This window comes from Vidua macroura, chromosome 17 (assembly GCF_024509145.1).
Source record: "Vidua macroura isolate BioBank_ID:100142 chromosome 17, ASM2450914v1, whole genome shotgun sequence".
Classification (NCBI taxonomy): Eukaryota; Metazoa; Chordata; class Aves; order Passeriformes; family Viduidae; genus Vidua; species Vidua macroura.
In genome coordinates, this window is record NC_071587.1 from 2920420 (window position 1) to 2935632 (window position 15213).

The 15213-nt window shown below is 47.2% G+C and overlaps 1 protein-coding gene across 1 annotated transcript; it reads right to left on the reverse strand.

The window, feature by feature from the left end:
* Positions 1 to 326: 326 nt before the first annotated feature.
* On the reverse strand, positions 327 to 11003 carry EIF2S2 (eukaryotic translation initiation factor 2 subunit beta). Its single transcript, XM_053993104.1, has 9 exons — positions 10881 to 11003; positions 6594 to 6777; positions 5595 to 5698; positions 4474 to 4609; positions 4088 to 4188; positions 3525 to 3673; positions 2666 to 2722; positions 2170 to 2255; positions 327 to 801 (listed from the first exon to the last, which is right to left on the reverse strand). The coding sequence occupies exons 1-9, from the start codon at positions 10893 to 10895 to the stop codon at positions 626 to 628; spliced, it is 1008 nt and encodes a 335-aa protein (XP_053849079.1). The 5' UTR covers positions 10896 to 11003; the 3' UTR covers positions 327 to 625.
* Between the last annotated feature and the right edge of the window lie 4210 nt (positions 11004 to 15213).

Genomic DNA, 15213 nt, shown 5'->3' on the forward strand with positions numbered 1-15213 from the left:
TGTGTTAAGATTCAGCACCAATCTGGTGTCTGAACTGTCTCAGAACTATTTTTGCCTAATTAAGCCTGTGCACAAGGCACCCATGGCTGTACAAGCAGGAGCAGGGCTCACGTTGGCCTGTCAGCCCTGGGACTCTGTGACTGGTTTCTCTGTTTCATGACAGTATAACTAAAATAAGCCTGTTATGTAAAAGCAAAATAACCTTTATCTTAAACCCTCATTCTGGGTCTTGGACATAGCCAGTGACATACCTGCAGAACAACACACCAACCATTCCCACCTGTGTTTGAAGAGGAAACTGAAGGAAAAATCCAAATCCAAGACACTCACTGTTATAGTATCTTTAATTTATCTTGTCTTTTACAGAAGTCTGAACGAATTAAAAAGCACCTCCTTTCCCACCACGCTCCTTACAGTTGGTAAAATATATTCAATGAGCAAATGTATGTGAACAGCTTGAGGATCTGCATCTTGCAAGGATTTCACAGACCAATCAATCAAAAGCCAAATTTCTTGTTGTTTTTACAACCTCGCTTTAACACAATGGTAAATCCACTCCGATTGCAAACCTGTCCAGTCCCATCTCCCCAGAACGCTCTGCCAACTCCAGTGTTGGTTAGCAAACCTAGTTAGCTTTGGCACGGAGCTGTGCTCTCTTGCCTGTGACAGCCTGGAAGCCTGTTTTGATGCTGGCCACGGAGCAGCGGGAGTGGCAGGTCTCGCACTGCAGGAAGTATAGCCGGGTGTCCTTCTGCAGGATGGTGTCGGGGGAGCGGCACGTGTGGCAGGTGACGTACTCCTCTGCAGGGGAACAAAGGGCAGTCAGCCCTGCTGCTGCTGCTGCACAGCTCTCTGCAAAAGCTGCTCAAACACACCCACCGGCTCACAGGGGCTGATTGTGAACATTAAAAATCATCCCTGGTTAACCAAGAGGAGGTTCTGTGTGCTACATTAGGCACCGATGTAGCAGCCAGAGGCCCTGCAAGCCTCCCTGGCTGTCACTTGCCTAAGGTAAGAAATGCCAAGCCATGATGACTGGACCAAAGCAGCCCCTCTTCTGCCCTCGGACCCTCGTTATCTCTCTGTAAGACCATGGGTCACATTCGCCTGACCCTGGCGACTGGACAATTTCCCAAACCCCTGCACCCTATATAAAGCCCCATTTCTGCCCAGTTTGGCAGAAGAGCTGTCACTGAAACCCTTGGCAGGAGCTGCCAATAAAGACACCTCTGTGGAACCTCACACAGCCTTCTCCTCTCTCTCGCTGCGTCTGCCGAGGCACTCAGCGAGCAAAGAGCTGAAACCACTGAAGAGCTGAATTCACCAAAGAGCTGATCTCACTTAAGAGCTGAGCTGCTTGCTAAGATTGCCCGTGGCTGGGAGCTTGCCTGAGGCACTTGGACAGGTTGTGCTCATCAGCCCAGCGCTACCCGGGACACCCACGGCAGCCGGGGTCGGACGGACCCCCGGCCCCAGGCCACACTGCACTGACACTGTTTTAATGTTAATAACTGGTACAGATTTCCCACTGGTGCTCCTCTGCTGAGGCAGCACTGCCAGGTGTCAGCAGCTCTGGTACTGACACAGCACCTAAAGCAGGAGTCCTCTGACTCTGGCACCAAAAATTTTTGGGGATTCATTAAGGAACATTCTTTAACCTCACGCTTACATGATTTCTAAAAGGTACACAGGAGAAAATTCCACTAAGATGTGGACTCAAGTCTTCTCTCTTTGTCAAAAAGGGACACCAGCATTCATGGGAAATTTATACAGTGCTTTTATAGAACATTTTTCTGATAAATTTTGGAACAAAAAAGGCATTTGAACAGAAACTTATCTTAACACTGCATCTGTCAATTCACGGGTACAACAGACTGCAAAATCAACAATTACTGTTGTTTTCCACAGTCCTCATTAAAGCCAAGATATGAGGCTCAGATAAAAACAAGCAGTTCTCAAATGCTCTGTTTTCCTTGGCATGCTTTAGTGCAGGACAGAGTACAGCCCATGGTCTAACCATGGCAGAACCACCTGTTATTTGCATTATTCCATGATAAAGGAAAGTTGTGGCTCCTCAGCCTCCTCCATGGTGGGCACACACCTGGGCCATACATGGGCATCACAAGGGGGCTGAGAGAAATCTGCAGTGGGAAAGGGAGTTCTACTTACTGATATATCTTCTCAAGACATTTTCTATCTGTTTTTGCTGGAATCTTCCTTTGATTACCAGTTGGTTGTTACCATCTATTGAACCACTAATTGAAAAAAGAAGATTAATTATTTGATTTGCAAATGTGAAGCACTAAAACAAATCAGGAACATGAAGCAAGACAAGGATATATTCTTCAAGAGGAGCACAGACAGAACTGTGTTGTAGGGACAAAAAAAAAAAAAAAAAGCAAAATTCTGAGGTACTTAAGAGCTACTTCCTACAGGAAGTTTTGCCCTCACCTGTCTCAGGGGAGTGAACAAGACCATTCCCTTGGACTTGGAGCTTCCCCCTGTACTTCCTCACTAAAATGTTCTCTCCTCAATCACCCAGCACAGTGCTGAAGTGCAGGGAACAAAAGCCTCATGTTCCAGCACATCTATACAGATCTAACCTCAAAAACGTTATATTTGAGCAATATCAATCCTGAGCACACACACAGCCCAGCAGCCTTACCTTGTACCCAATTCTGCCAACAAAAATGCCAGGAGATGTTTTGGCTGACGATGTAATCTAAAAATAAAGTAAGGAAATGTTTAACCTTCCCCCTTCAGAGAAATTTGATATTTATATAGGACTGGCAGGATAAATCCAATTTAAGTTAGAAAGTTTCAAAGGGAGCAGTGCCAGGGGTCTGCACCAAAGAACAGTCCACACAAAAAAATCTTCCCATTGTTCCCAACTCAAAATTACAGCAACTAGCGAAAAGAAGTTTTCTATTACAGATTTTTCATTCTTACTGTCCCAACCCCTGAAAAAACATTAGTAGCTACCATTAAAAACTCCCCTTAGTGCACAACCCAGATCCTCAGCAGGGTTTCACCAGGCCTGTTTTCTGGCACACTTCTGATACCCATCAGATCTGCATTCCCAGAAATGCTCACAAAGAACAGAGCTGCCTTCACAAGACATAATTAAGACAGGTATCACTGCAGGAAACAGTGGGAAAACACTACTGGAGTCCATATCATTTATCAAGAGAACAGCATTTGTAGACAGCTCAAATTAGAAAGAACTTTTCCCACCCTTCTCCTCAAGGCTTGAACATAAATGTCACTGTTGACCCAACTTGCCAGAACCCAATGAACTCACCAAGTTTCAGCCCATATATCATTTTCATAATTTGAGTATAAAATTAGAAATTATCTCAATAAATCATGTTCAGAGTTATCTTCTCACAGAGAAATGTAACGAGCTCTCTGACTGAAATAGCTTCCACTCCTGGTTTGCCACAGTCACTTGCCAGAAAACTCTATAGGAGCACAGAGCAGTGTATCCATCTGCTATTCCTGGGAAATCCAAAGGGGAAACTTACAATTTGCAGATATCTGTGAAGTTGACAAAAGACGTTTTCTTGGTCCCTACTCTCACAACCTGCGGGGGCTTCATGACAAATTTCCGCTTCTCTCCAGCCACCATGTCCGGGTTCTTTTCCCGCATGATGTTAAAAACTCTATTGAGCAACTGCAAAAGAAGGGATTCACACCCACGTGAGCATTTGCCATTCCTCAAAGTACCTCACCTCTAAAAGCCACCTGAAACAGCATTCACAGTGATTGTCAGACTACCTTTGCCTAAGAGCATTTCCCCACATGCTTCAGAACATGTTTGTTGTGTTATCACACGTTGTGATAAATGCAAAATCCCAACACTGCTTCCCCAAGGGTTTGCTCTGCCCATGGCAGAGGTGTTTGAACTATGATAATATTGCCCCCCGTGAAAATGACTGTGATACAAGACATGCCCTGTTAGCTTCTGCTCACGATCTACTGACTACATGTCCTTCACTCTGAAGTTAGAAATAGGAAATATGAGCATAAGGCTCTACTGATACAGATGAACATGGAAAATATGTTTTAAAAGTCTCTGGAACGTTACCTCATCATATGTGTAGTCCCTTTCTGAGCCTGCCCACGCAGGTCCTGACTGAAGGCTAAAAGAAATTCCATCATCTTTTTTGCTATCTTCATCCTCAAATGCTGTAAAGAAAGTTTTTGGGGATTCATTAAGAAACATTCTTTAACCTCATGCTTACACGATTTCTAAAAGGTACACAGGAGAAAATTCCACTAAGATGTGGACTCAAGTCTTCTCTCTTTGTCAAAAAGGGACACCAGCATTCATGGGAAATTTATACAGTGCTTTTATAGAACATTTTTCTGATAAATTTTGGAACAAAAAAGGCATTTGAACAGAACATATTCACATTCAAGGTGGACTACATTTCACTTCTGACATCTCACAGAGCTAGGTTATACTTCTACCTTCATCCTTCTCCATTATCTCATCTTCATCTGGAAACTTCACATTCTTCTTTTTCTTCTTTTTATTGCCCAGCATGATATCAAGGTCATCTTCAGGTTCTACTGTCTCTGGCACATCTCCTTCAATTTTCAATTCCTGCAAATTAGTAAGACTGTAGTTTATCCATGTTAACCACAGCCCTCCACAGCACCAGAAATAACACCAGCTGTGCACTATAGAGGCAAATACTGGTGACACCCACCACAGCCCTGAAACCCAACAGGTAAGAATGGAATCCCAGCATGTTCAAGAGAGCTCTATACCCTGCACTACTGCCATCAGCAGGGCCAGATTTGCACCTTCTGGCTTAACTTCTGGCTAGCCAGGAACAAGGTCAGACTGCAGTTAAAGACAGCAGCCATCTGAGGACAGGAGGGAGCAAAACACCCTTCATGGCAGCAGTAAGGGAAAGCAAAGCTGTGCTACTCTGTTATCACAATTCTGCACACTGAAAGAACACAGAACAAGTATTCTGTCTCCTGAGGCAGATCAGAGGAACATTTTCTTCCCCCAAAAGACAGAATCTGAAAAGGAGGTTTATGCATAACATAACATTTCTCTGTCCTCTTGCTCTCTGGGCTTGCCAGTTACACTGACATGTGATACAAAAACACTACTTGGAATAAAACTTGAGAAGAGTAAAAATATCTTGTACACCTTCTGGAACACAGCACAGTAGCCAATCCTTTCTAAAGAAAACACCAGAGTGAAAACAGATTTCTTGGCAGATATGTGCACTTCATTTGAAGTGCTGGCCTTTAGAGGACTGTTCTGTGTGTGTGGCTTCTGACATCCAGTTATCTCTCTAACCCCAAAAGACAATTAACCTTGAGGTTAATCAGCCCTTCCTACAGACTAGTGAATTACTTGCTCTTTGTGCAGAGCAGGCGGGTTTTTCCACTTCTGGACAAAAAGCCCAGGCAGGAACAACATGTTCATAAAAAAAAAAAAAAAGACAGACATGTAAAGTTTAGTTATGAACTGCACCAAGACACAATGACAGACTTGAGACAACTCCTGCCAATCTCAAGAAAATAGAAGTAACAGAGTTTTCAGCCATAGTCAAGTTATCTATACAAACCTTTACACCTTCTTCTGCTTCATCTATATCAAATATCTTTTTTGGTTTTTTCTTCTTTTTCTTTTGATTGAAGAAGTTTAAATCATCCAAGTCATCTGTTGTATCTAAAAAACAAAGGATTGCCTAAAGAAGTGTAACTGTAGAAACAGTTCAGACATTAAGGCTTCTAATTGACATCCAAATCTTTAAAATATCACAGTAAGATACGAGCAATGATCTGTAACCCCTATGGATATCCTTCAGGTTTGAAGAGATCATTCCCCTCTGCCCCCAAATACTGTTTTAGTTTCTGCACCTTCTAACTGTGTCTTTTGATTCTTTAAATGTTTAATCTTTCTGCTGTACAAGACAAATTAGTCACTTTTGTCATTAGAGATGCTTGGACAAAAAATGAGAAGTGCAGGAGGAAGATGCAGTTTCTTTGGTCTGCAGGAGGAGCCAATTTTATCAACAAACTGGATCTAAGCTAATGGCACTCTCTGAATTAGGTAATCTCGAAATTACATTGGCCTCAATTTAAAAAGCAAGGCTTTATACACAATCACACACTTGCTGAAAGATTCCAAAGAACACTCTGGTTATCACTTTCAGAATTGCCCAAAAACTAGAAACTCCTTTAACCATGTTTCTGTTATTCACACTATTGCTTAACTATCCAAATGAAAAAGAGCCATAATTGTGGAATTACTGCAACAACTGCACGTGGAAGATTTAAAACTTCACACTATTTTAGAGAATCTCTTTTCAGTGCCTTACACAAAGGACTGTTTGAGTTAGAAAACTGGAAATTACGTAAGCCCCTGGGAGCTTGGTGGTATCTGTGAACATGATTCCAAGCAAGAGGGCAAGCTGCCCTCCAAACAGGCAGCAGAGATCACTCACAAATCTCTGAACACACCAAGGCTCTGGCATTATACTCTGGGATGCCAAATTCTTGAAAATGGGCCTGTAGTCTCAAAAGAGCAGCTTTGGGAGTTTATCTACATGGATTCACTTTACCTTTCTTCCTGCTGTCTTCTTCATCTGCTTCAACATCTTTGTCTTCTGTTGGCTCTGGTTCAACTTCTTTTGTTTCTGACTGCTGAGTCTCTTCTGTTTGTGTGTCTCCTCCTCCTTCCTCATCCAGCATGAAGGGCTTCTTCTTTTTCTTCTTCTTCTTGCTCATAGTAGGATCGAAAATCATCTGTAAAAGTCAAGAGCTCCTTAGCAGCTCATTAATCACCCCCCATTTATTATTTGTAACACTTTTCCCAAACTGCTCCTCGGCTTCAACCTCAACTGTGTCAATTACAAGGGAAAACTGACAGAGTTCACAGCCCCTGCAACTTTTCCCGTAGTCCAAGTTTCCTGTCACCAATTTATTAGTGCAGTTGAAAAAATGTTAAAGCTGTGACTCTGACAGACTGGCTACCATCTCTATTTTATCACCATTATGGACTCCAATTTTGCAGCAATACAGCACCACTCAACAAAGAAAATTTAACCCCACCAAAGCACATGGTGTGATCACAAATCACTTCAACTTGTGAGACACACTAATTCCCAGATTTATTCAAGGCAAGATTTGCCAAGCACTCTCTTGACAAGAACACTCTGGATGAGGAGGAAACCTAGAAGGGGCTGGTGATACAGGAAGACCTGCATCAGCTCTGAACACTGTGAAACAGCAAAGGTCTAATCCTTCTCCCTCCCCAGAGTGAGAAACTGAACCTCAGACACCAAGTGATTAAAAGCTCATTAATGAGCTCTTTAGCCAGCAAAGCAGCTTAATTCACCTTGTCTGGCTGTGAAGAAGGCACTAACCCCAGACTCACTTTTAACCTATTCATCATCTGCAGACCTGAGGGATTCATTCCAACACATTAAAGCTTTTTGTTTCACTTCAGACACAAGCTGACATCCCAGCTGTTGGTCAGTTTGTTACACACATCTGCCTGGACTGTCACACCATAGTTTATATTAAATACAACCATTTTAGACACCTTCTCCAATGTTCCTTATCCAGTAATGGAAGAACGTTCTCACAGAGCTGTACTTCACCATCATGAACGCCCTCACTCAGAAAAGAGCCAGCACTTAACCAAGGAGCAGCTCTCCAACTTCTTGCCCAGCAACCCCCTGAAGTCTGGTGGTTTCCCTCTCCCCACAACACAACCTTTCCTTGCATTTCTCATTCTCCTACACATGCTGTTCTTGTCATATTCTTCCCATTTTCTGAAACATACATGTTTCATACAGGCTCTACTAAAGGCATCAAACTGCTCATACGGGTGTCTGCAGCACAACATCCCCAAAGACTGCACATACACGGGGGCCCCTGAGGCTTTCAAACTGCTGAAGTGGGTCTTCAGTTGCACACACTGTGCTGGAGTGATCTTCAAAAGAAAGCCAGAGGGCTTTTCTCTGCTGCTTCCATAGATAGTGGTGTGAATCATGCTGCTGCAATGCACAGAAATCACAGCATGTCCAACTGGTTCCACGTCTGCTTCCTCCTGGACCTCCCCAGCCTGCTGGGACAGCGGGAGAGCTGCCTGCATGGGCTCGGTGCACAGCCTTGGGATCGGGCACAAGTGGCTGACTCATTTCCATAAAGATGCTCTGCAAGACTCTGAAAAGGTTTTTATTGTCTCATGTGAAACAAACCTAAGATCATGCCTTGATCAGATATAACAGTTTCTAAGAAGGAACCAGCCCACCCACCCCAAATCTCTTTTTTCTGAGGGAAAAGACATCTGGACCACCATAAACTGAACACACCAAGACAACTCCTGGATACAGGAGATTGATTTTCAGCATCAAACCCAGGTGGCCTTGGGCAGGGCCACCCCAGCCAGGCAGGGCAAGCCAGGCTTCTGCACACCCAACACCTACTCAGAACATGGCACACTCCACAACCTGAGGAGGAGGATGCCTAAGCCTGAAATGTTTTGTTCACCAGTGGCTTCAAGAAGCACTCAGCAGGAGCCTTGGGTCACGTTTGCTTTAACAAGTCATGACATAAATGAACCAGCCTGATAACCCAGCCAGTCATATCTGGCTTTCTGAGGCAGGTGTTTCCAAACTTTATTCCTTTTCTCTGCTCAGCACATTGGCTTAGTCTGAACTTTATGATACCAGTTAGTGCTGACAAACTACAAAGCTGCAGATCTTCTGCTGAAGGAACCTCAGCCCCCAGCACAAACACAACAAACCTGGATGCTTTTCCTGGGTGAAAAATTATAAATTCCCATCCTGTTTCTGCTCACAGAGCCAAATATGGGGTTTTCTCCTCTGTAGACCACAGGGTTCCTTCTCACATCCATCTCCATATACCTGCTCCTTACTTCAAGTGCCTACACAGTCCAAATCCCAACTTAGAGAAAATTAGCAAGTGAACAAACAGAGGGGGGAAACAGAATCAAGGTTTCATAGACCAAATGCAACTCAAGACTGAAGCCAATGAACCTCTGAACTGCTGTGACAGTGCAAGTGGCAGGGATTCCAAGAGAAGCCACAAATAAATCCCATTTCCTTAGTCTGAACAAACACAGGCATGTCTAAGAAGCAGACATCACCCCTGCCCTGATCAAGTCAGTTCAGGCCTCCTTACACTACACTGCCTTATGTCTAGGGTGAGGGGAAAAATTACTGAGACCAAGCAGCACTTAAATTTGACAAGACACAGCACTCTCTAGTATTACTGCCTGAAGCTTCACAAAACCGCAGGGCTCAAAGAACTTTTAGATCTTCAGTGGGATTATGTACTTTGTAGGATTTTTAACAAAGTGAACAGACATTAACAGACCACTTCTCACAATTGAGCCTGTGCTGCCCCAGCTCTGGGCAGCACTCAGGGATGTTCCCAGCAAGGAGCTTCATTCATACACAACTCTGAAGACTTTAAGCTACAGCTCAAAACAATGAACCTCTTATCATCTATCCCAGTTTCCAGTGTTAAATTTGTCTTCATGTGTCTTCACCCTCACAGGCTTTAAAAAGTTTCACCAACTTAACATCAATATCAAAGTATTTGGCTCCCAGTAACCAGAGACCAGAGTTCTGGGAGGCACCTGCACTCACTGCACACCAGCCTGAAAAACAGTGCCAGCTCCACTGTGTTATTTGCCATCATCTTTATTCTCTGTCACGCAAAGCAGCCCAGAGGTGCAACTTCACTACGGATCCCAGGAATCACCTCAACATCAAATTAACCCACTATGCAAGAAAACCAGTTTTACTGATACAAACTAAATTCAAAGCAGGACACTCCATGAACTGCTCCATGGCCCTGTGATCACCTGAGTCAGACAGCACCTGATGCAAGCATTCCTGAGTGCAGAGAACAGCCCAGACCCGAGAACTGCAGCTCCCATGAGACATCTAGGCACCAAAATGCAACTCATTCATTCTAGATGTTAAAGCAGCTGAGTAAGTCAGTCACAGCTACCACTAAAATAAGTCGTAATTATACCAGTTCTCCTTTATGACGTAGGACAAGCCTCTTTCCAAGGCTTGAGTGATCACTTTGCTTTGAAGGAAACAAGCCACACAGGTATTTTAAACACCAGAGAGAAGACACAAAGCCAGAAGCAGCCATCTCCTGGATCCAGCTGGAGCAGCTTCCCACGGGCTACAGCAGGCTGATGAGCACCTCACACACGGAAAACTTTCCTTTTCCCCACGAGAGCAATGGAAATGAGGCCAGTAAGGCTGCCAATACAGGGCATTTACAACAACTGAAAAATTTCTCAGACACGGATGTATCAACTTCCCCGGTACTGTGCCTAAACAAACACCACCAGATCCGGAAAACGTTTAGTTATTATTGGTTCAGATGTTGCTACTCGGCTTTCAATGTTAAAACACGAGATATTAAAGCTCCAGAAAGCGAGCGGTAACTGCCTAAACGCCGCGTTTCGCTAAAGAGCGCAGAACTCGATGGAGCAGCGGTGGCGGTGCCATCTGCCTCCCTCTCCGGCTTCTCCGCGCCAGGGGCGGCAGCCGGCAGCACACCGGGAGCTCCCGGCCTTCCCGGGACTCGCGGCCCTAGCACACACCCGCGGAGCCGCCGGGGCTCCAGGCAAGGCGGCGGCCCCGCGTCCGGCCCGGCCTGCGCTCCCCGCGCTGCCTCAGGCCCGGCCCGGCGGGACCCCCGCCCGCCCCGGCCCCGGCCTCGGTCCCACGCAGGGCGGAGGCCGCGCTCGCCGCAGGCCTCAGGCCCGGCGCCCACATGGCGGTGGCCCCGGCGCGGCGCGGCCCCCGGGCGAGGCTCTCCCGCGGGCGGCGGCGGCGGCCGGCGGCTCTCACCTCGTCGCCGGACATGTCTGCGGCGGGGCCGCGGGCCGGAGGGGCCGGGGTCGGTCGGTGCCGCGGGGTCAGTCCGTGCTCGGCTCTTGCATCAGCGCCGCGCGCCCGCCCCGCCCCGCGCCTGCGCGCGCCCGCCGCGCCGCCTCGCGCGACTTGCGGCCGTTCCCGCGCTGCGCACGCGCCGGGCGGCGGCGGGAGCGCTGAGGGCAGCGCTGAGGGGCGGGGAACGGAACGGAGCGGAATGGAATGCAATTCAATTCCTGCCGTGTTCGCACAGCCCCGGGATCCCAGCACGGAGCGGGCTGGGGGGGACCACAGGGCAGCGGCTGGTCTAAACTCCCAGCTCCGGCAGGGCCATCCCAGAGCACATCGCACGGGGCTGCGTCCAGACGGTTCTGGAATGTCTCCAGTGAGGGATGCTCCACACCCTCCCTGAGCAGCCTGTTCAATGCTCGGTCTCTGCACGGGAAAGAATTTCTTCCTCCTGTCCAGGTGGAACTGCCTGGGCATCAGTCCCTGCCCGTTCCTCTGGTGCCATTGCTGGGCCCCAGGGAGCAGAGCCTGCTCTGACCCCCCTGCACACAGGGACAGCCAGGGCTGAGGCCCCTCTCACTGGGGCTCCTCTCCAGGCTGAGCAGCTCCAGCTCCCTCAGCCTTTCCTGGGCACCGAGATGCTCCAGGCCCTTGCCCAGCTGTGCAGCCTCTGCTGGCCCCGCTCCGGGAGCTCCCTGTCCCTGCTGTGCTGAGGAGCCAGAGCTGGACACAGCACTCCACATGTGCCTCACAGGGCTGAGCAGAGGGACTGAATCCCCTGCCTGACCTGCTGGCAATGCTGTTCCCAGTGCTTGCCAGGATCCCAGTGGCCCCTCGGCCACAAGAACACACTGCTGGCTCGTGGAGCGTTTCTTGTCCACCAGGACCCTGAGGTCCTTCTCCACAAAGCTGCTGCCCAGCAGGTTGGCCCCAGCCTGTGCAGGTGCCTGGGGCTGTTCCTCCCCAGGTGCAGGACCCTGCCTTGGCCCTTGCTGGATGTCAGAAGGTTCCTCTGCCCATCCCCAGCCTGCTGAGATCCCTCTGAGGGGATGCACAGCGACCCTGGTGGGGAGGGATCGACCGCCTCATCCAAGTCATTGATGAGCAAGTTCAACAATAGCGGGCCCAGGAGAGAACCCTGGGGGACACCAGTAATGACAGGCCTCCAGCTGTACCACTGTTCTCTTGGTGTTGGGATGTTGGCATTCCCATGAAAGACTCCCTTGGTTGCTGAGCTTTTCCTGACGTGGCTCTCCACAGAGATATCCTAAAAGTGCGCCTTTGATGTCTCTAATGGGACGTGCTGTTGTAAATATGCCATTGTCAGAACATCTGACAATGAGGGCTTTTTTTGTATGTAAGAATGTACACTCTTCTGCTTTTTATTAATGGGAAAACACCTTTGGAGATCATGGCTCCTTGGACACAATCAGTTCCTATTGCAAGGAGCCTCTCCTCAGTCTTGAAAACAGAATCACAGTATCAATTAGCCTGGAAAAGACCTCTGAGATCATTGAGTCCAAGCTCTGAGCCAACACCACAGTGTTAACTAGATCATGGTACTGAGTGCCACATCCAGTCTTTCCTTATGTACTTCCAGGGACAGTGACTCCACCACCTCCCTCAGCAGCCCATTCCTATGTCTAATCACCCCTTCTGTGAAGAAATTCCTCCTCAACAGCTTAAAGCCCTCAGACAGGTGTCATGTACCAGCTGGAGAAGAGAGCTAACCTTGGTGAGCTTGTGTGGGTACAGGTTGGTTGTCAGCCTGTGTGACCCCCAGAATTGGAGACTTGTGGGTGTAAGAAAGGACTCTGGAGAATATCTGGTCCAAGCTCCTTGCTCATACAGGGGCAGCAGGAACAGGTTCCTCAGGACCTTCTGCTGGGTTTTGAGTATCTCTAAGGATGGGGCCACCACAACTTCTTTGAGCAACCTGTTCCATCTTCACAATAAAATGTCTTTCTTCTAGGTTTAAGCAGAATTTCCTGTATTTCAGCCTGTGTCTTCTGCCTCTTCTGTCACCCAGAAGAGTCTGGCTCCATCTTCTATTCACCTCTGTGCACACTGATATGATCCCCCTGAGCCTTATCTTTATAGGTTAAATGACCAGGCTCTCTCAGCTTCTCCTCATATCTCAGATCCTCCAATCCCATTGTCATAAAATCACAGGATGTTTTGGATAGGCAGGGACCTTAAAAATCATCTGGTTGAACCCCTGCCATGGGCAGGAACACCTTCCTCATTCCATTTCCCTAATACAAGAATATGAAACAATAAAAACAGCTATTTAACATGAGGTGTTTAAACTCTGCCTCCCAACCAACTCTGACATTTAAAGCTCATCTGTTTCATGTAAGATATAGTGTTAGAGCAGGCAGAGCCATCAGCCCAAACATTGTTACGGGGTTTGTTTTACATTTTAATATTTCCAGACCATTTGGATTCTTGAAGGCCCATAACTTCCCATTAGGTGATGTAAACTTACGCACACTCTATCATTTAACTTTGCCATTACCTAGAAGAAACATTTTGTCTATCCTTGATCTTCCTTTCCTCTTCCTTTCCCACTTGCCTCAGTGGGCAGTGAGGGCCCCCAGCATGCTCTGTTAGCAAAGCCATCACTTTGGAGATAAAGCAGGCACCAGGACAGGAGCACTTTCAGCTCTTCCCAAGATGACGACAATATTTTTCTGTTAAACCCCTGAAACCCATGGGTTTATGAATGAAACCCAGCTTCAAAAGACTGCTTTTCTTTCTTGCTTCTGTAGCACCCTGTTTCCCTGGGTATTTCCCCCACATTTGTGTCTTTGTCACTTGCTCTTGTGTCACAGGGATGCTGCAGATTTTCAGGTACTGCAGGCAGCTCTTCTTCAATCAGAGTCACAGAATGTCCTGAGCCACAGGATCGCCCAGCCCAGCCCCATCCCTGCACAGACACCCCAACAGCCCCACCCTGGGCACCCCTGGCAGCGCTGTGCCAACGCTCCTGGAGCTCTGGCAGCCTCGGGGCCGTGCCCATCCCCTGGGGAGCCTGGGCACTGCCAGCACCCTCTGGGGAAGAGCCTTTCCCTGATCTCCAGCCTAAACGTCCTTGGCACAGCTCCAGCCATTGCTTCGGTCCTGTCCCTGGTCACTGGAGAAAATATGTTGATCAGACATGTTTTCATGTTACAGCAACATGATTCAGTGTTGCTGTAACACTGAATGTGGTCTCCCGCCAAATTCTTCTTCCTTCTTTTGCTGCAGACTTTTGCTTTGATATTCCTGATATCATATGAGATATTTGATATTCATATGAGACTGTCTGCTCTGGGATGCTTTTCCTTGGCATGAAGCTGGAGCACATGGAGTGCTGATGGCTGTGCCTGCACTGCCCCAACACCTTCCTCACTGCCCAGGGCTCGCCTAGACCAACCTTCGGTCCTGAGACATGATAATGATATTTTTGTAATCTCCCCAGTTATGTGTGTCTATGCTGTGATTAAAAATCACCATGGACAGAGATTCGCTCTGCAGCCTCTTCAAGTACCTGACAACAAAATTTCTTCACCCTTCTTGCTGACTTAACCCAGTGGCTGTTGTGGTGTCCCTGAGGACACACCAGCTCAGTGTTTCTTGTGTGAGAACCCACAGGCCTTTGGAAAATCACTGTGCCCCTTCTTGTCTTGACCCACAGCCTTCTTTTTCAAAACATGCAAATCCAGCCCCTCCAACCTTTTTGTTCTTGATTCCATTGCTGTTTCCTGCACCTCACTTCATGTCCACATTCCTAAAGCTCAGGGCGCAGTTCTGGGCATAGCACTTCCATCACATTCCTGGGCAGTACCAGACCAACTCGGCTAATTCCCTAATGCCTCATCCATAACATCTGTTAACACATTCTAGAATAAGATTCTCTGTTTTCTTTGTCAGTAAAACTTGGGCAATGTGTTTTATTGAGATACTCGATGATCAAAGATCCTGAGATTCCCTCCCTTCAGCTGGGCTGCCTAATGAGTAACAGGTAACATAATGATACTTGGAAAACCTCAGGAGAAAAGGAGCTGCCAGGAGTGCTAGGCTGGGGTTTCTCCACACAGACAACAAAACGCTGTCTTTGAAGCTCCTGGCTGTAGCCCCACAACATCAAAGCACACCTGGAAGTTCACCTTACATTGATTTTTTCCCCTTCCCATGCCAACAGACTGTTCAGGATGCAGGACTGCCCTGTTCTTTTTCTTTTCCTTGCTTTCCTTGCGAATTAATTAGGCTCCAGAAATGGGAGAGTGCTGGTGCATTAGTTGTTAATTAGTTGTTA